General features: G+C 51.0%; 1 protein-coding gene across 6 annotated transcripts; it reads left to right on the top strand.

Moving 5' to 3' along the window:
• Positions 1-80: 80 nt before the first annotated feature.
• Positions 81-14,393, top strand: C2H2orf92 (chromosome 2 C2orf92 homolog). Of its 6 annotated transcripts, XM_088795920.1 has the most exons (9): positions 156-1,682; positions 2,475-2,774; positions 3,812-3,874; positions 5,864-5,956; positions 6,606-6,677; positions 8,635-8,712; positions 11,023-11,121; positions 12,518-12,668; positions 14,017-14,393. In XM_088795920.1, exons 2-9 carry the CDS (start codon positions 2,678-2,680, stop codon positions 14,147-14,149), a joined length of 786 nt encoding a protein of 261 aa, XP_088652046.1. In that variant the 5' UTR covers positions 156-1,682; positions 2,475-2,677; the 3' UTR covers positions 14,150-14,393. The 6 variants fall into 6 exon arrangements, with proteins under 6 accessions (XP_088652049.1, XP_088652046.1, XP_088652047.1 ...); XM_088795921.1 differs by having other exon boundaries at positions 156-2,774; positions 3,812-3,856; XM_088795919.1 differs by having other exon boundaries at positions 156-2,774.
• The last annotated feature ends 5,569 nt before the right edge of the window (positions 14,394-19,962 follow it).

The following is a 19,962-nucleotide window of genomic DNA, read 5'->3' as shown; positions in this document are numbered from 1 at the left end:
GGGCGGGGCAGAGGGAGCCCGCCAGCCAATTGCGGCCGAGGGGAAGAACCGCCCAGGCGCTTCCAAGGTAGGCTGCACCGTGTGGGGATGACGTCATGACCCTGCTCTTAAAGGGGACGCGGGAGACGTCAGGCTCGTGGGCGGGAGGTCCCCTGTCCAGGAAGACGTCTTCCGGGTTCCCAGCGCCTCCGACTACACCTTCGTGGGCGCGCAATCCCCTAGGAGGCCCGCGCTGGATATTAGCACTCAAACCATTTCTTTACTGAGCACCAAGGAGGACCCTCTCCCTTGTAACAATTACAATTTCGTGGTAACTTGGTAGCTGCCGTTTAGCCAGCGCCTGCTATGGTGCTTGCGGAGCTCTTCGACACACTTTACGTGGGTTACATTATTCAATCCAGGAAATAAGTCTACCAGGTAGTTGTATTATTATTCCCATTTTACAGGTGTGGGCACCGAGGAGCCTCGCATTTATGTAACTTGCCCTAGGTTATGGAGCTAGCAACAGCTGGGGACTAACCTGCGGGCAGCCTCCAGCCGCGCAGGAGTCAACGTGCAACAGTGCTAAATTTACTTATTAAACTGAGCCATAGTCATGGCCTCTACATATGCCTTTCCCATTAGATTGTGAGATTAAATTTGGTAAAATTGAAAAACATCATACAGAAAAGTGCAGAAATAATTAAGTATACATTCAATGGTTTATTATAATTTGTACATGTCGTTGAAGACTATAGAGAAAACTCAGCTACGGAGGCAGGTGGGCAGGCTCCTCAATTATCAACTGAGATAACTAGGAAGAGGAAGAGCTCAGAAACTTTACTTTGGAGGGAGAAGCAAAGAGAAAGAGAGAGGAAGAGAGAGAGGTGGGTAAGAGAATGACAGTGCAGGAGAGAATCCTCCAAACCCTGTAGGGCCAGCCACTCCCTCCTGCTCCTTGGAGCCATCCTCTCAGCACCTCCCAGACAGCACCTCCTTTTCTCTCCGGAATGTCAACCTAGCATTTAGATTTCTTCTCAATCTCAGTAACTGTTACTTACACCCACTTTACAAAATAAGGACTGTTGGTCGGGAGAAGGATTATACCTGTCAAAAAGGACTCTTCATGGTTAACTGGGCCCAAATTCATAATCCGAGTCTAGTAGCCATTGTTTACAGAGCCCCCACCCCGACACAGCTGCATTGCTGCACATCAGGGAAAAGCCACAGACTGGGACGCCAAGACTCCTCCTACACTGTGTTCCTGCCTACTAAAGCTCGCCTGTATAAAAGACTTTTTGGAATGTATTTTGACCAATGGGCTGAGACCAGCCCTATCCAATCAGAGCTGCACAGTTACATACTCATTTGCATATTCACTGACCAATCAGAGTGGCTCCATAACGACCAATTAGGACATGTGATTCCAACCAATCAGGACATTGCCATTTGGACCAATCAAACTTAAAATTTGGATCTTTCTTTGCATAAAAATGGACAGATCAGGGACCAGCTCAGGCACTTTCTCTATGTAAGCGGGCCTCCGCTTTGTCTTGGAGAAGCACACTTTCGGTTTCCTCTGAGTTTCCTCAGTTTCCCTGAATAAAATCTTGCCTTTTACTGCACCCTGGATTGAGGATTCCTGTTGTCCTTGGATTAGTGGCAGTAACATTTTGTTGACAAGACAAAATGCACCAATGCAGGTAAGTTCTTAGCACATATGGAGGAACCCATAGGGTAGGGTCCTTGAAGAATTTCCCTAGAGTCACACCCCAAAAGAAAGAGATGATGGAATCCTGGGCTTGATGCCACCTTCTCCTGGTTATACTGAAAGTGTGAGTTTTGTGTTGTTTTATATGTTCTTTTGTTGTTGTTGTTCTGTTTTTGTTTTTTTGAAGATATTTTAGAGAAATAATATTTATGCTGCTGCCATTACCTAATGTTATGGGTTGAATTTTGTCCCCCACCTCCCACTCCTAAATTTATATGTTGAAGTCCTAACACCCAGTACCTCAGAGTGTGGCTTTATTTGGTGTGTCTTTACAGAGGTTACTGAGGTTAAATGAGGTCACTAGAGTGGGTTCTAATCCAATACGACTGGTGTCCTTATAAGAAGAGGAACTTTGGACGCAAATATATATGGAGGGAAGAAGATGTGAAGACATAGGGAGGAGATGCAAAATGAAAATGCAGGGAAAAAAGTGCACTTAAAGGTGCTAAAATATAAAGATTTTTCCTTTGGAAGTAGTGTAATACTTATAAAATATAACAAGGGAAATAGTGATATGTGAGTGAGAACATCAACTTATACTTTTGTTTACAATATTTTTGGTGTTATAATTTTATGTAACACAATAAATAATACTTAATGTGATATCCTGATTTATCCTAAGATTTTTCTGGCTACTCTAGCCACTTCCAACTCACTGAAGCTGATTTAGTTTTTGTTACTCGCGACTTAAGCGTCCTGGTTAACATCCTCCTACCGCCTTCAGGTCACAGCGCTCCCAGGATGGAGGAAGGCCCTGCAGGGCACCAGAGTCCCTTCCTGTCCCTGTGCACGGAGCCTGGGCCCTCCCCCTACCAGCTGTAGAACTACCTCCACCCATTCCGGTTGTGACTTCACAGATCGGCGGGTTCCACAGTATCCCGGCTGAGGGTTTCAGGAGGTTTGCTTCTCTCTAGTGGTGTCCAGACCATGGTAAAGATGAGAGGAGCAGGGGCCCTCTTATTTGTCCTCTTCCTGGACTGTTGGCAGTGTGCAGACATGCATCTCCCTTTCCCCCGGGTCGAAGGTACGGTCACAGGTATATTGCTGGGGCAAATGGAGAAGTGGGAGACTCACTGTGAGTCTTCTTCTGGGGGCCCCGGTGTGGTGACCCTGGAGCCTCTCATCACCTCAAATCTGCCATAGGAATTGCTGCTCAGGAGAAGGGAGTAGCTTTAGCATTTTCCCTAACTTAGCAGCTTTCTCAGAATCCAGAGCCCCACAGGAGGGTAGCATATATAAACATACATTTCAACTTTTCATGATGAACGTTTTCAAACACACACAAAGTACAATGATTAGTAGAATGCACCTCCACGTGCTACTCAGGCCGAGCTGGTGTCACCTGCTCCCTCACACACGTTGTTTTCAATAATAGCTTGAGACATTCTTACGTAGCATAAAATTCACTCTCTTAAAGTGTGTAATTCAGTGGGCTTAGTATATTCAAAGGGTTGTGAACCACCAGTATCTAATTTTAGAGCATTTTCATCACCTCAAAAAGCCAGTCACACTCACTGCCTTCCACTCCCCATTTACCATTTCCCACAGCCCTTGACAACCACTAATCTGTCTGCTCTATGGATTCGTCTGTTCTGAATAGTTCATACACGGAGTCATGTGGTCTTTTGTGACTGGTTTCCTTTATTTAACATGCTTTCAAGGGAAGTTTCTCTTCAAAAACCTGAGATGGGTGTCTGTCTCCCTCTGTTGTCCCCACACTGAGCACAGCCATCAGGTCACAACAGATGATGACACTGAGATGGGAGATGCAAGGGCATTTCTCCTTCCACAGTCACATCAGCACCTTTTATCTCCTCTCCTCGCAGGCCTCCTGTGGTTGGCGCATTGCCCACCAGTCTCAGGAGAAAACCAAACCCACAGCACTTTAGTGCCCAAACCCACAGGCACTCAGAGGGGGCCTAGGACCTGTGTGTCCCCTAGAGCAGGCCCCCTGCACGGTGCTGTTCTCGGAACACCACCGGGAGACGATCGACTTGAGATTACACGCGGAGCCAGTGAAAGAAAGATTTATTCACAGCTACGGTTTACTTTCCCCCACAGGATCAAATACTAACCGTTCACCAAGTTCAAAAACTCTGGAGGAAGGTATGGCTAAAATATTTGGTAAGTACCTTCCTCCCGTGAACCCGTCGGGCTGTGTTTGAGCGTCTCCTGCTCGTCCCTGGCCGGCCCCCAGATGACCTATCGGCTGCCCTGATGGGCAGGGAGGTGCTTGGCATGGAGGCTGGAACCAGTTCTCTAAGTGGCAGGCAGATTCTCTAGATATCATCAAAAGCATAGAAGAGCAACATGCAGAAAGGATTCTGCTCCTCACAGAGGGGTCCACCCTCTGGCAGGTGTCAGAAGTGCAGCCTCAGTGCCAGCTGGGACCAGGTGCATCACAGCTGCCTGGAAGGTGCCCAGGAGATGCTGCACGTAGTGGAGGTGGTGAGGCCCTGAGGCTGATTTCGGCCTTCTGCCCAGGTTCTCAGCCTAACTGAGCACGACAGTCCCCTGGGGGATTGTCACATAGAGACTTCCAGACCCACCCCAGCCACGAGGTCCCTTGGCGTGGGGTGAAACCTCTGCGTGAGTCAGTTTTTAAGCCCTCCAGGTGAGTCTCAGCTGGGACTCTGATGTAGCCCAGGCCTCCCGTTTACTGCTGGAGAGTAACTAGGCCCAGGGAGTCCTGCCAGAGGTGAGACTGAGGGGAAGGCGTGAAACCCCAGCCGTCCAGATTCCAGAGACGTCTCTCCTCTCTGGTGCTGTGTGGGGGTCAGGAGTGGACCCCGAGAGCCTTTTGGTCCGAAAAAGGGCTCCTGGGACGAGAGCGTGGATGCTTCCCTGAGGGTTAGAGCTGCTGGGTGTTGTGATCACAGGGCCACGCCTGCCAGTCCTGCTGGGAAGGGGACGTCTCTGTACAGGAGACGTGGCCCTTTGTTCCAGGCGCCGGCCCATGCCAGGAATTCTGGGTGCACCCTTCTCCCATGTGCTGTTAAAGACGCTTCAGTAAGTGTGCCATGACCGTCTGGCTGGCTGACGGTGGCGAGTGATGAAGGAATGGGTGCGGCCAGCTCCTGCAGTCCCACTGTCCCTGCTCTCAGCGGTTCCCATCTAGTAAGGAGGAGGCTGCTCTCTTCCTCGCAGGTGCCCCGTGTCTCTGAACCCACACGTGTGGGAGGAGGTGTGTGCACCTGAAGATGGGTATCTGGTTCTGGGTTTGGGAGGATCCCGTCTCCCTCGAGAGCCTTCTGGACTGTCCAGTGCCCTGCAGTGTCGGCCTTGGCAGTGGTGGGCCGCTGGTGAACTTGCCGGGTTCTGTCTGAGCAGCATTCCGGAACCTGTAGGTCAGCCCGTTCAGCAAGGAATGGGCTGGTGATGAGAACTCATCATCTGGAATGAGTGAATGTGATGGTTAGTTTTTTTGTGTCCTTATCGTAAGCATCTATTCAGAGGGTGAGTAGACCACCCACCAAGGTATCAACAGCCTTCGTAAAAGGATTCTAAGAATGCTAAATGAATGGAATTTGTGATCATTATTTTCTGTGGCTTTACAAAGTAAATGTAGAAGGACAAATAAAACTGCTCTCTCCAGGGAGATGTAGAAGAATAAAAACTTTTAAAAGGGAAGGAGAAATAAACATATTTAAAGAAAAAACAACCGTGAAAAATTCAGAACATTTTGATAACTAAAGATCTTCGGAATTAAGAAAGGGTTTTCTGATTTTAAAAAGACTGTTCTTTATTTTTACCCACATATCCTTCATCTATTTTTTATGGACCAGTTGGGGAAGGTGTCAGAAGTGGTCAGAATGACAACAGGAATGAGAAGGGAAATTATGACACTAGACACCATGAAATGTTGGGCAATGTTTCCAGCCACATACCTTTAGTGAGCAGCGTTTGCTGCCCAGGGCACACAGGGCAATCAGAATTATCTTCAGAAGTGATTTAGGTAGTTGCCCTTCCAAGGGTAGGTATTTTGGAGTACTGTTTCCCATGTCCATTGAACTTGTGCCACTTGTTCCCTATACAGACGACTGAGGGCCTCATAGCATGGCAGAGTGTGGGCCTGCATGCTGGTGTTGACTTGCCTTTTGTACTTCTCTCGAGATGAAATTCTCCTGCAGATGTTTTCCAGTGTTCCCTTTCATGAGACAAGAAGAACAGCAGGCAAATCAATGACAAGGAGAGCCATGGAAGAAAGCAAGTATATGTCTTGAGCTCTGTAAATGCACGTATGTCTGTCGGCCCTTGTGAGAGCCGGTGGCATTGGTCGTGGGCACCCCATTCCACAGATGAGACCAACGGAAGTCAATCACAGCCCAGGCACACCGGAGAAATGACAGAAATGAGGAGCATACTCCTCCCTAAAGCAACTTCACATTATTTTTCGAAAGCAGCACTTTGGGAATTAAGACAGGTGTTTGATCACAGGTCACCAGGACCCAACTGTGTAGTGGAAATTGCCAGCAGAAAGCGCCCTGGGCAGTGGGGAGGGCGCTGCTGGGATTTGCACTTGGATGTGAAGCCTCACCCCCCCCCCCCCCCCCCCGAGGTTCTTTCCCGGCTTCTGCCTGGGCTCCAGCCTCGCAGTCAACAGTCTCTGGTGCCTCTCCGGACACTGACACACACACTTGGAATCCGGACACTGACACACACACTTGGAATCCGGACACTGACACACACACTTGGAATCCGGACACTGACACACACACTTGGAATCCGCATTTCCAAGTACAAGTGGCATTCTCTATGGTATTAGCATTTCAACACTTAAAGTGGGGGCCTGAGGTGCTCACAGACTGACAAAACCTTTTCTCTTTCCATTTTTTTTTCATGTGTTTCATCAAAGCAGCCAGTGTTACAGGGAATTCTCCTGAACCAGCATCTTTTCTCAGCTGTGTGGACAGAATTTCCAATAATGGTAACTGCAAACGGGTAGAATTGTCATTCTGGATCGATACATAGTACCTCTTCTTCCTCTTGTCTGAGTTCAGAACCATATGTAAGGATGAGCTAAGGGCCCAGCACATGGAATGTAACCTGTCTTCTCGAGAAATACGTGGCTGGATAATGTTGGTGCTTCACCCTGAATTAGGAAGTGCCCTAATCACTGGTGAGGTTTAGGGGACCCATGACTTCTCTAGACCCCCACTGTGAGAGACTTTGCTTCAGTAAAATTTACAGCATAGAGGAACGGATCAGATTGTTTGCTTTCCCCAGGGAAGATGGATGCCAAATAGAGGAAGGTACTGGCAGCAGGCACAGCCAACTTACCAGTGAAGTCCCTTTCTTCCCTGGAGGTGGGGTACTGGGGGGGGGGCTGAGCATGGTTCTGAAGGGACGCCCCAGAAGAGTGTGGGAAAGTGCTGCCCACTGGCTGACGGCTGACTAGCAGAGGCCATGTCACTGTTCCAGTGATGGAGGAGGCAGATGGGCCTGAAGACAGGGTGAGGAACTAGAGTCCCATGAAGCATTTCTTCCCTCAAGAGATTTAAAGATTGAAAAGGGAAAAGAGACCCACAGGTCACTGTCTGACTGGCAAGTGTGTGGTCTTCCTGGGTGCAGGAACATGAACCAGGTTAGTGGTTCCCAGAGCAGCTGAGCGTCAGCTGTGGGGAGCAGGATGAGGAGGGAGAGCTTGTTGGAAACCCCGCTTCCTGGAACCCACCGAAAATCCAACAGTGGAGTCCAGGGCTCTGCACAGCTCCTCAGATTGACTTGTCTGCAGGCAGCAGCCTCCAGCCTGTGACCTTTGGAACCACTGACTTAGATAGTTTCCTTCAGGAGGATCAGGACAAAATGTTTGGTTTTTTAACATCAGAATTAATTTAGAACTCCCCTCTCATCTTTGCAAACGTTATTTTCTAATCAATGCCTTGTTGTATTTAGGGCTGTCTGTTTCCCCCTTTGAATTTATTGGTACTCACCCTTCCAGTGCACATGCTGGAATGACCAGAAGAGGAATCACAATAGAATCTGTGCCTTCATTAGGCTGTGTGTCCTAGGGCTGAGGAGCTGAGCTCTGACACACAGTAGGTGTTTAGTCATATTTGCTAAATGAGGAAATATGTAAACGAATGCATGGTACATTTCTCTGTAACAACAATAATCACTGTTATAACGAGGAAATTAAAATATGCTGAGCACTCACTATGGACCAGACATAGGAGTTTTCCAGCTACATTATTTCATTTCTATAGCAGTCCTACGTATGTGGCATTTTACATACGGACTTAAGTAACTTGCCTCAGGCTGGGCAGCTAGTAGGAGCCACTGCTGGTGTTTGAACTCAGGGTGCCTGAAGGAGACAGCAGTTAACCCTTGCCGAATGTCTGTTTTAAAGACACATTGTGGCTGATTTTTACCTCTTCCTTAGCAACGGTGACCATTCAAACAGATGATTAAAAAGTCTGGATCGGAAGTTGGGGGGAGGACATTACCTTCTGAGAAGTGAAGTGTCTTGTGCAAGGTGTGCCCAGGTGTGCACAGAGTTCCTGTTACTGATGACCTTTGGTCCGCTGGACGGATGCTAGTGCTCAGCTAACACTGCAGCAATAAGGTCCTGTTCACAGAGTCAAAGGCTCATTTCAATGCTAGAGTCTCCTAAGACTATTAAAAAAACACAGACAAATTATGAAGATGTAAGACTTCAACTTCTTGAGCATAGAGCCAAAATTGCTCGGTTCTGTGCTCCTTTAAGACACTGACCAGGCCCAGGGTGTGAGTGGCAACGTGAAAGCACCGGTGACTCGCATTCTGTGCCAGCTCTGGAAGTGAAGTGGGCTGCTGCTCTCACAGCCAGTGGGTTTCTAAAGTTAATGTCTGGAAATTGCCTGTATTATGCAAAACTTGATAATTGTGCTTTTTATTTTCCACAGAAAATAATCCCACAAATGATCAAAACCATAACCCACCACATGGGGAAAACATTCTTCAAACTCTCCAAAGAACCGTAGGTAATTGAAAACGTAGGACCATACTGATGATAAGTGGGGATACTGGCTCCCATTCTCCTCTTTGTTTTGGTGGTACGGAGACCAGGAAAGTAAAACCTTTGTGTTCAAGTGATGAGTCTGTCTTCTTTACAACTCCATGAAAAAGTGAGGCAAACACAGCCCTTTCATAGACCAACTCCATGTTATCTAGTTTTCTGTCTGTGGTGGTTAATCTCGCAACTCTGCTTTGACAATCTGGCCATTCAAAGTCAAGTAATTAGGAGTCATATTATACTGGGAGCTTTCGCTCTTTTCTTAGCCAAATTTCTGTCTTTACCCAGAAATAAGTAAGACCTCATGAGGCTGTAATCATACCCCCTCATGACAGTCGTAACCCAACTGTCTTATTCTCGCTGCTTCATGAAGTGGGCCAAGGAAGACTTATGAGAATTGCTGCTGGGTACTCAGAGCTCTCCCATCTGGGACCAGGATTCCATCCTGGCCTGAGGTTTCCTGGGGGCACAAGCTCCATCACTTCTCACTCTTCCCTATTCCCTTTTTGACAGCCCTACTTTCTAACTGTAAACAGTCCAAACAGATTTCTCCGGAGCTCCTACCTGTTGGTTCTAGTTTGTTGCGTGGAAGTTCTCAGAAATTTCCTCAGTCCCTTTCTAGGGCCATTCCTGTGTTGGGCAGACAGCTTTCTGGCTACCCAATTTTCCCCAAGCTGAGTTCACTCGGGCCCTTTGATAGGTCTGTATGCAAAGGAGCCAAAGACAGCCAATGGCAGAGATAGGATGCAAATACTTCTAATTTTCAATCCGGCCTCTTTCTCCTAAACCATTCTGCGGTCCCTTTACCCATAAATGAATATTTCAGTCTAGTTCATTTTCCTATCTTGCCCTTAAAATTCAAGAAACATTTTTTATTTTATTTTATTAAATTTATTGGGGTGACAATTGTTAGTAAAATTACATAGATTTCAGGTGTACAATTCTGTAATACATCATCTATAAATCCCATTGTGTGTTCATCACCCAGAGTCAGTTCTCCTTCCATCACCATATATTTGATCCCCCTTACCTTCATCTCCTACCTCCCTCCCCCTTTACCCTCTGGTAACCACTAAACTATTGTCTGTGTCTATGAGTTTCTGTAAGAAACATTCTTTTTTTAATTTTTTATTGGGGAAGGGGAACAGGACTTTATTGGGGAACAGTGTGTACTTCCAGGACTTTTTTCCAAGTCAAGTTGTTGTCCTTTCAATCTTAGTTGTGGAGGGTGCCGTTCAACTTCAAGTTGTTGTCCTTTCAGTCTTAGTTGTGGAGGGCACAGCTCAGCTCCAGGTCCAGTTGCCATTTCTAGTTGCAGGGGGCACAGCCCACCATCCCTTGCAGGTGTCGAACCGGCAACCTTGTGGTTGAGAGGACACGCTCCCACCAACTGAGCCATCTGGGAGCTCAGCTCAAGGTGCCATGTTCAATCTTAATTGCAGGGGGCACTGCCAACCATCCCTGCGGGACTCGAGGAGTTGAACTGGCAACCTTGTGGTTGAGAGGATGCACTCCAACCAACTAGAGCCATTCGGGAAGCAGCTCAGCTCAAGGTGCCGTGTTCAATCTTAGTTTCAGGGGGCGCTGCCCACCATCCCTTGTGGGAGTCGAGGAATGGAACTGGCAACCTTGTGGTTGAGAGCCCACTGGCCCATGTGGGAATCGAACCGGCAGCCTTCGGAGTTAGGAGCACGGAGCTCTAACTGCCTGAGCCACCGGGCCGGCCCCTCAAGAAACATTTTTATAGTACTTTGTGGTTTATAAATTTTCATGAACATCATGCCATCTGTGAGGTAGGTGTTCTTATCCCTGTTTTATACGAGTGGAGACTGAGGCTCAGAGAGGCTCGCAATTGGCTGGAAGGTACTTGCTTGCTCGGGTGCCTGACCAGTGGCATCAGCGTCACATTCCCAGGCTCTCCTAGACCCGAATCAGAAACTTGGGGGTGAGGCCCAGTGATTTGTTTTTTAATTTAACAAATTTTTTTCAATTACAGTTGATATTCGATAGTGATCTGTTTTAACAAGGCCTCCTGGTGATTCTGATACACACTCATGTGCGAGAACCACTGTCTCAGTCTACACGTGGGTCACCCAGAAATTTGTTCAATTAAAAAAATAAATAACACAACTTTGATGTACATTTGAACTCTTCTCCAAAACCCTCCCTAAGTCCTCACTTTGACTCAAGAGGAAGTTACTTTTATCCTAGACAGAACTAGTCACGAACCCCCAATGGTTGTTTTTAAAGGAACACGGTTTGCCTTTGTCTCTCGTAGGTCACATTTCAGAGGAGAGGAGGAGTAAGGAACCCTCTCTATTCGACAGGGCTGTAAGCGAGCAGTTAACTACAGTGGACCAAGGAAGAGTAAAGCCAGGTAATGTCTATAGCATGAGCACGAAAAGACACTGAAACACAGAGGAGTCAGGGTGTGTCCATTTGCCTTTCACGGTATTTAAACAGAGTAGATGTCGGCACACCTTTAGTTCACCCACAAAAGCATAGGAACTGCAATGAAACTTATGAATTTAACTCCAGGAATCAGGCCACTTTTTCACAAAGATGCTACTTTTATGTTGTTTCTATACAGCCAGGGTCATGTATACCACGGGCGTCATCTTGGGCACCCCCCCAGGACAGGACCCTGAGGCTCTCCCACTACAGGAAGGGTTAAATGCCACACGTGAACCTAGTCCCTAATCGTCAGCCATGCATGATCCGAGCCTGAGCCCATTTGGCATGGGGAGGAGTTTGCCCACCATGGCAGCATGTGGGTACCCAAACCAGTGCTGCCCGCCCACACTCCCCCCACTGTCAGAATCGCAGCTGTGTCTCTTCCTGACTCGGAGGGTTAGATGCTGACTTATTCCAGCAGAGCCCGTACAGTGGCCTGCTGCCTCCGGACATGGCAGACATGCAGGCAGTACGTGGAAAGGCCTGGTTTTCTCCCCATAACCCTGGAGGACCCTTGGCCAGCACTGCCCGCCGGCATCACCCAGCAACTGTCCCTTCAACAGCTCTCCACACCAAACCGTTGGATTCCTGTCATTGTGCCTCTGTGCCCATTTCCTGGAGTCCTCTTCCTTTTGGGTCCACACTACAAACGGGTGACAGAAGCTCAAGGAGTCCCTGATGTCAGCTGGCATCTCCTTCCTTTGAGATCTAGCTAAGATTACCTTGTGCTCTCAAGCCCACACACACCACCTTCAAGATTCCTGCATGTTATCCGAGGGCCATGAGAGCTCGGGATCATCTCGGGATCACGTGTGCCTTATGTTACAACATTCCCCAAACCACACATGAGACAGGCCGTGTATACGGTACAATTTCCTGAAAGTGGGGTGGGGGCGGGAGGAAGGGGACAGCAGAGAGGTTGTAGCACTGCCCTGGGTAAAGCTTCAAACGAGTATCTGATGCCATTGTCCTTAAAAGCCATTGCAGTACGACTTTGTCACCTCCCCTGGTGCCGCTGCCTCTTCCCTCCATCCGAACTCTCCTCTCTTCTCCTCACTTCTACAAGGTGTGGTTTGTGGGACCTTCTTCTTGGTTGCTTTGCTGCTTCCCAGCTCACACCCAGAACATCTCACCTCCACCCCCGAAAAGCTTACAAATGTGTTTTCCTGAACAAAGCCAGTTCCTTCCCCTGAGAAGTTTTCTGGAGCCAGCAGCACAGATGCTAAGTTTCTATGTCTGCTCCAGGCAGCAGTAAGGTTGTCCCTGCAGATCAGTGTGGGGGCCTCTCCGCTCACCCTGCCACGGCTCTTCTCATCTAGACACCCAAAGCAGGGCTGTGCCGTGCACGCAGCTTCTGAGCTTCCTCCAGAGGAACATCGTCATTGCCGCCGCCTCAGTGGCAGGGATCCTGGTGGCCACGGGCTTGTTGCTGCTCATGCTGACCATACACAGCAGGAGGAAGCGGCCATTGTGAGTGGCTCTCAGCTCCCTCCTTCCTTCCCAGAACTCATGGGTGTTTGTCCCGTGCCCCTGCCGATCCCGGGTGGGTTCAGGAGGAAGGCCGGCAACTAACCTGGTGGTGCGTCATCAGCACCACCTGGTAGGAGCCATGACAGCACAACTAACCCGGCTGGTGGTTTTTGGGTGCTGTCTTGGAGGTTCTGTGTGCAGCGGGGTTTGGGGGCCTCCGGTTTGGGCCATGCTGGCCTCTACAGACCACACAGATTAGGCCACCCCTATTTCTGTGTGAGGGCTACTGAAAAAGATGATGCAGCCTCTGGCTGGAAGACCAAAACATAGGAACATGGATGGAGAAAAAAAGGAAAAGTACAGTAAAAGGGTAAAGGAGGTGGCAGCAGGCTTTGTCCTCACTGGTACAGCAGCACTGGTGGTTTGGGTGTTGGAAGACAGCTCTCCTGGTTGGGAAACGCCCCTCCAGAACCTCCCACAGACTTCTCTGTCCTCCCCATGACCCTGCCAATGAAGGGTTAACGCCTGGCCCAGCAGTGGCCGCTCTGACTCATCAGTGCCTGTCCTACCAGATGTTAAATATTTTGATTATCCCCCTGGATTAGAGGGCACAGTGGCTCTAACCAGGAGCAGGCACCAGGAAGTAAATCGTTTACAAGATTGTATATATGTATCATTGCACCTTGATATTATGGTCCTTGTTCTGCATCTCTCTGGTCACAGGAGGAGCAGCTCCCTGCAGGCCGTTCAGGTCCTGTCTGACACTGCTGGGCGCTGAGCTCCTGCACAGAGAAAGGGGACTGGTGTGGCACCAGGGGTTAAGTGTCCGGCCCTGGCCCTGCCCACTCTCTGACTCCGAGGCTGCAGTGTTTTAATTCCCCAGCAGCATGGCGCAGCTTTCCCTAAAGGTGTTCTTTAAAATGCCAGGGTTCCCAGGCCTGGCGACGCATGCCACCAGCCACCACCGCCTCACAGCCAGCTTCCTTCCCTGAGACAGGAATGGGTCCCCTGAAGCAAAGGACAGTTCTTAAGGGGGCAGGGGTTAGAGACGGAAGATGGAAGGAGCTCATGGAAACAAGCTTGAGCCATTCCCCATTTCTGACGGGGGCTCATCCATTAGCTTCACCATTTCCCTCCGTGCCTCTTGGAGGCATCAGAAGACTGGGTCAAGATAGGCTCTATCCCACAGAGATCCACCAAAGCTGTGGGAGCCTGAACGGGGAGGCCACAGGGGAAGGAGCTGCCCAGAGACAGAATGGACTTCACACACAGTCCCCACCCCTCAGCAGGGCACAGCAGGGATTCCCATCATGCAGTTGTGCAGTGTGGCTCTTGTGTTTTGTTTCAGATACTCTCCGGCAAACATAACGTATAACATTTTTATAATGAACGGAAAGACCTGGTGGCAAAAGTCTGAAGGAAAGGACTCCAAAAAGTTTGCAGGAAAGCAGAAACAGCTGACCTGCGATTCCCGTGTCTAGGCCGGCTGGACAGCCCAGCGACTGGGAGCTGTGAGTCCCGGCCAGTCTCTAGCCACACCCCTGAGAGGCCCCTGGATTTCTGGCTGTGCGGTGTGCTCTGCATGCATACCTTGGGTGGACCAAGAGAAAATGCCTCATCCCGGGATGCTTATGGTGGAATGGCACTGTGACAGAGCAGGGGACCTAGCTCATTTCCCCGCAGACAAACCTACCAATGGACTTTATTAAAGCATTAATTCATCGATTCAGCCATTCCTCGGCAGACATGAACCGAACAGCTAATACGTAGACAATATCAAAATACATTTGGCAAGCAAAGGTATGGGAGGCAGGTGCAGCCCTGGCAAGTTTCTGAGCCGATGGCAGGGGTAGGCTGAAGCTCTCAGGTGGTCCCTTAGGGCTCTGTTCCGAGGTTGGGGCCCTCCAGTTGGTGTTGGATGTTGCCGGGGGCAGGAGAGTCCCTTGGACACTGCAGGGTGGATCCAGAGAGGTCAGAAGAGGATCCTGAGAGCTGTCCTGGGCTGTCACAGCAGCAGCTGGGGAGGACCGAGCACAGCAGGTGCAGTGCAGTCCCCACCCCCACACCCAAGCAGAGGCACAGGCTCCTCTAGCACCAAGTGGGGGTCCCAAGGGGCAAGGACAGGGAAATCAGAGGAAGGAGGCAGTGAGCAAGGAAGGAGTGCAGCCTAAGCAAAGGGTCCCAATCAACGGGGGGCAGGAACTGGCCTAAGACACCTGTGAGGGGGAGGGATGTAGGAGTGGGGGGGGTAGAGAGAGGGCAAGGTGGGTGGGAACTGGACTGAGTTGAGCGGGGAGAGGTGGAATAAGGTGGAGGGTGAGGATGGGCGAGAAAGGAGGTGGGGGCGCTGGGGGGGGAGGAAGAAGGAAGAACTGGTGCAGGTGTGAGGAGAGTAGGGCAGTGGGGTGGGAAGAAAGTGGAGGAAGAGGGGATGGTGTGGAGGGGAAGATCTGAATGGAGGAGGGGTGGGAGCCGGGTGGGGTGGGGATGAGGCAGGAGGGGTGGGGGAGAACTGGCTGGGACTAGTGAACGAGGTGGAGGGATGGAGGCAGGAAGGGAGAGCCCTCTCCCCATCAGCTGCAACAATAGCTGGAGTTTACTGAGCCCCGGTCCCCCTCAAGCATTTATGGGGCACCTCCCTGTGCCAAACACATCCTGACTCATTGGCCTCCCAGAGCTCTCTGCGGGAAGGTGCCCTGCATGGGCCTGCCCTTGGCCTCTGATGTATCCCTTTCATTGGGAGGAGGGCACGACCAGTCCCCTTTCACAGATGAGGAAACTGAGGCCAGAGGGAAAGAGCGAACGCTGCCCCACAGACCTGTGGGTGCCTGTGCAGGGCAGGTGCCCCACGAGGGAGCGGTGGAGACGGGTGTGTGGCCAGTTCTGCCTGACATCTGACTGCCCCACACCTCATAACTCCAGGCATGGCCCCTGGGAAGCTGGGCCCAGCTGGACTCTGACCTTCTCTAGACCTCAGTTTCCTGGTCTTGGCAAAGGGGGTAGGAATTTGCCTCCTTTGCAGGGCTGTTGGGTGTTTCCTCAGCAGTACAGTTGAGTGCTGGCTGTGTGCCTGGCACTGCTGGGCTGGGTGCTGAGAACCCTGGAGAGGAGGTGGCACAGCAGCTGGCTGGCATCCTCCCGAGCATGCAGTGTGGTGCGTCTGGCAGGCCTGGGTGTGCAGCAGCCATGCCACAGACACCGGATTCTTCCTCGCGCTCCCGGCAAGTGGTACCCCACCCTCATTCCGATCTCTTGGGACCCCAGACCCGAGAGGCAGCCCACCCTCCTGTTGGCCTCCTGTCTCTCCCTCAGGTTGCCATTTGAGGAACAAATGGGGTCAGCCACTTTTAGCCTCTGCCAGAGTCCCCCCCCCCCCCAGTTACCTGAGGGCCCCCGGGCAGCCTGTCCTGAGCTGTTTCCCATCTCCCTCTTTATCAAAGAGGTGGCTCCCTTTGCCTTCTCAGTGTGCTGTCCGCTAAGGGCTTCTGCCGTCAGCTCAGTGGTAGCCCCAGCAGCCTGTCCCTGGCTTGGGGAGGAATGGCCGCTCAGCAGCACGGGGACTGCAGGGTCCAGCCCTGTGGAGGCTCTGGGCTTCCTCTGAAACAGGCGATCACAGGCTGTGTCACTTACCAGCTGTGAAACCTCTTGGCCTTAGTTTCCATACCTGGAAAATGGGGCTAGCCTGTTTCATGGGGCTGTGATCATTACTCTGTGAAACTGCCTCTGTGCCTGCCCAGCACCCTTTCCCCCTCCTTCCAAACATAGCTTCTGACTTCCCTGGGGTTCTTCTCCCCTGTCTCAGTGTGGTGTGCTAAGGCATGTGACCTGGTCCTAAGCCACTCACGGCCCAGCCACTGGTTTCAGGGACTGGCTGGGGGATGGGCATGTGATCCCTTCAGCCAATGAGCTATTTGGGGCTTTTTCTGGGAGCACCGAGAGAGAAGTTCTTGCTCCCCAAGTACATTCGAAGCTGAATCACTGTCTTGGACCACAGGGAGAAAAGCTGTCTGAGCATGAAACCAACAGGTGGAAGAGGCAGCAACTTTTGAGCCAGCATTAAAACCCTGAGGAAGCATTTTCAAAGCCCTCATCTGGGCTTTTCCTCCACTCAGACCACAGTTATCGAACACTATTTTGAGCCAAGTGCCACTCCGCTGCTGGGGATGCAGCCAGGAATGAGACATTCCCCATCTCTCAGAGGTCACGGACCTGCCCCAGGGCCTTTGCACTTGCTGTTCGCTCTGCCTGGAATGCTCTTCCTCTGATGTCTCTCTCCATTGCTTCCTCTTGCACCTCTGTCAGGTCTAAACTCTCAGACTATCCCCTCATGAGGCCTGCCCTGACCCCTCTGTTTCAAATCACATACCCACACACTTGTTCTCCCCTTTCCTGATTTATTTTAGTCCTCAGCAGTTGAAACCACCTGAAATATTCTATAGAATACTTATTTATTTTGTTACTTCTCTTTCACCCTCACTAGAATGTCAGCTCTACAAGGGAAAGGATTTTCATATGAGTTGTTGACAGCAGATCCCTAGTGCCTAGAACAGAGTCTGGCATAGAGTAGGGGCTCAGGGCTGAATAAATAGGGAGCCCCAAAAGGACTGAAGAGGTGACACTGTCATCGTGGTTTGAATGTTTAAGGACCCAGATATTTGATGACCCCAGGGGAAAGCACACATATGCTGTTGTGCCCAGTTGATTCTCTGTGACTTAAACCAGGTTGGATTAATTTTGGGGGGCGGGGTTTGGTGCAGTGGTGTGGGGATGGGTTTCACTTTCAACCTCTAGGCTCCTGCATTGTACTTGGAAGGGTGCAGTACTAGAGAGAAGCCTCTGGAGGGCGCAAGGGAGTCCCATTGCTGCCCTTGGACTTGGAATCCCTAGCACATTGTAAAAAGTGGGACAACCTAGAGATGATAACGACGGCGATGACAGCAATAATAGTGCACGTGCGTCAAGGTCTGTTTTTAATTTTCACAATAGCCCTATGAGATAGGTATCATTTCCTAAATGAGGAAACGAAGGCACAGAGGGGTCAAGGAACTTACTGAGGTCCCTGGACTGTAAGTGGCAGAACCAGAAAAGAACAACAAGAGAAAGATCACCATTGTCTGACCATCCAGAGGAAAGGCACGTGAGCTGCATGGCTGAAGATTCCCAGGTGGGAGGGAATTGAGGAGGGATCCTGGGGGAGGGGCTATCCTCTCTTGGGGGATCATGCTCTGAGGTGTGAGCTCTCTCCCTCCAGCCCCCCTCCCTGCTGCAGGTTTCCCTGGCCTGGGGTCCTTTGAACTCTGGCATCAAATCTGGCCTGTGCACGGGTCGGGGGGAACTGACACAGAGCCCACCCTGCCCAGTATGAGGCTCGGAAGGCTTCTGGGGGAAGCCACATGGAACCAGAGACGTGGAGGAGGAGAAGAGGTCAGACAGAAGAGGTGGGGGGAGAGAGTTCAGGCGGGGAGACTAGTGTGGGGTGTGAGAGTGAGCAATCAGTTTCTTCTGAGGCTCTTTGCATGTCTGGAATGAATATTTACCCCAACCCACCCCAAGCAAATGCACCACAACTTTCCCAGCCCACGTTTCCATCCTGTTTGCTCTTTCCTCTGAACATTCAAGAGACGCATCCATCTATCTTCACTTGGGCAGAACTCGCAGCCTTATCTGCAGGCCCATCTCAGAATGACTATCTGGGGCCATGTAGTTTCAGGAGGCTGCCTATGGGACCGGAAGGGGGCTCAAGGGCGGCTGAGCCAGTGCCTCTCAGAGGCTGGGAGTCCCCTTCCCAGGCCAGAAGACCCCAGATGGAAGCCCCCACATGCAGCCTGCTCACCTTCCAGGTCTCTGGGAGGCCAGCTCGCAGGGAGCTATCCTCCTCCTGTGTCCAGAGGTGGGCTGTGGGGCCAGACCTCAGCTCCAATCCCGCCTGGCCACTTGGCATCTGTTAATTAACCTCTCTGGGCTTCACTTACATTATGTGGAAAACAGATTAAATTGTGAGCTGCTTACAGGGTTGTCTGGCACATAGTAGGTGCTGGCTAAATGCTCCTGTTATTACCTCTGCAGAGTAGGGGTTCTGATGCTGTGACTTGTCCTCTCCTAGCCTGTGGCAGTCTTCTCTCACTACCCCAGGAAAGGGGAGTCCAGTATGGAAACAAAGATTTTTTTCTACATCCTGAGTTTCATGATGGCTGTGAGGAAAGGAAAGGCTTCTAACCAAAAGCAGGTTTAGGGGAAAATCTATGTAGGAGAAAAGTGTCCCAGCCTGGAGCCCAGAAGAAGGATTTCCTGAGTGGGGAGAGGGAGGTTCAGGGAACTGGGGGATAGCAGAAATGGGGAGAGGGTCCCCAGGAGAGGAGACCTGGGTGCATCATGGAGGAAATGCAGTCAGATTGGGGAGCTGAGCCCACCTCCCCCAGGGCAGCAGGACCCAGAGAAGGAAGGTTCTTGGGATCTCAACAGTGGACCTAGGAGAGCCCCACACAGGTGCCTGAGGCCACACAGGTCCAAGAGGACAAGGAAGTGGGGACAAGAGAGCCTCCAGAGACCTTGGGGCACAGGAGGGAGAGATGGGGCGAAGTGGGCTCCATGCAACAGGTACTTTGCGGGCCACTGAAGGAGCGGATGGAGGTGCGCCATCTGGTCAGAGGCTGGGTGTGTGCCATCACGGGTGGGCCGTGTGGGGAAGGGAGGGCGAGAGGATGAGGAAGCGGTTGTGGCCGGAGCGGAGGTGGTGATCAGCCAGGTGCAGTGTGAGGGGAAGGTCCAGGTGGGGCCGGACTGCGTGGGCACTGGGGACACCCTGCCTCCGTGCCTTGATATGGCCAATCCTTCTCAGAAGCCTTCCCTGACACCCCCAGGCTGCGTGGGGCTCCTTTGGGGACACACAGTGCCCAGGTTTCTGCTATCATGCCCTGTCTCCCTGGTGACTCAGCTGCCTCCTCCTGTAGCCTGAAACCATTTAGGGCAGGGACAGGGCTGTCATCACTGTCCTGATGCCTGGCACACAGAGGGTGCTTGGAAACTTTGAGGTGTGCACTGACTTTGTAGGTTTCTCCTCTGTTAGCTTTAACCTGCCCATGGAATAAATAATGAATCACTCGTAGGGGCAGTTCAGTCAGGGCCTGGCCTGTGTCCATGACCCCTTGGGAAGGGAAAGTGGGGGGATTCTAGTTTCCAGTGAGTCCTGGGGATCCCCCTCCCACTGCCGCTGTCCCACTCCCCCAAATTCCAGCGCACACAGCTCCCCTCCTGAGGTTTGGGGGTACCATTGGAATCCTCATTCGTGCATATC

This window comes from Rhinolophus sinicus, chromosome 2 (genome assembly GCF_057876585.1).
Source record: "Rhinolophus sinicus isolate RSI-liver-muscle chromosome 2, RSI-T2T, whole genome shotgun sequence".
Taxonomy (NCBI): Eukaryota; Metazoa; Chordata; class Mammalia; order Chiroptera; family Rhinolophidae; genus Rhinolophus; species Rhinolophus sinicus.
Note: the sequence above shows the minus strand (reverse complement) of the source record. Positions and strands in the feature narration are given on the sequence as shown.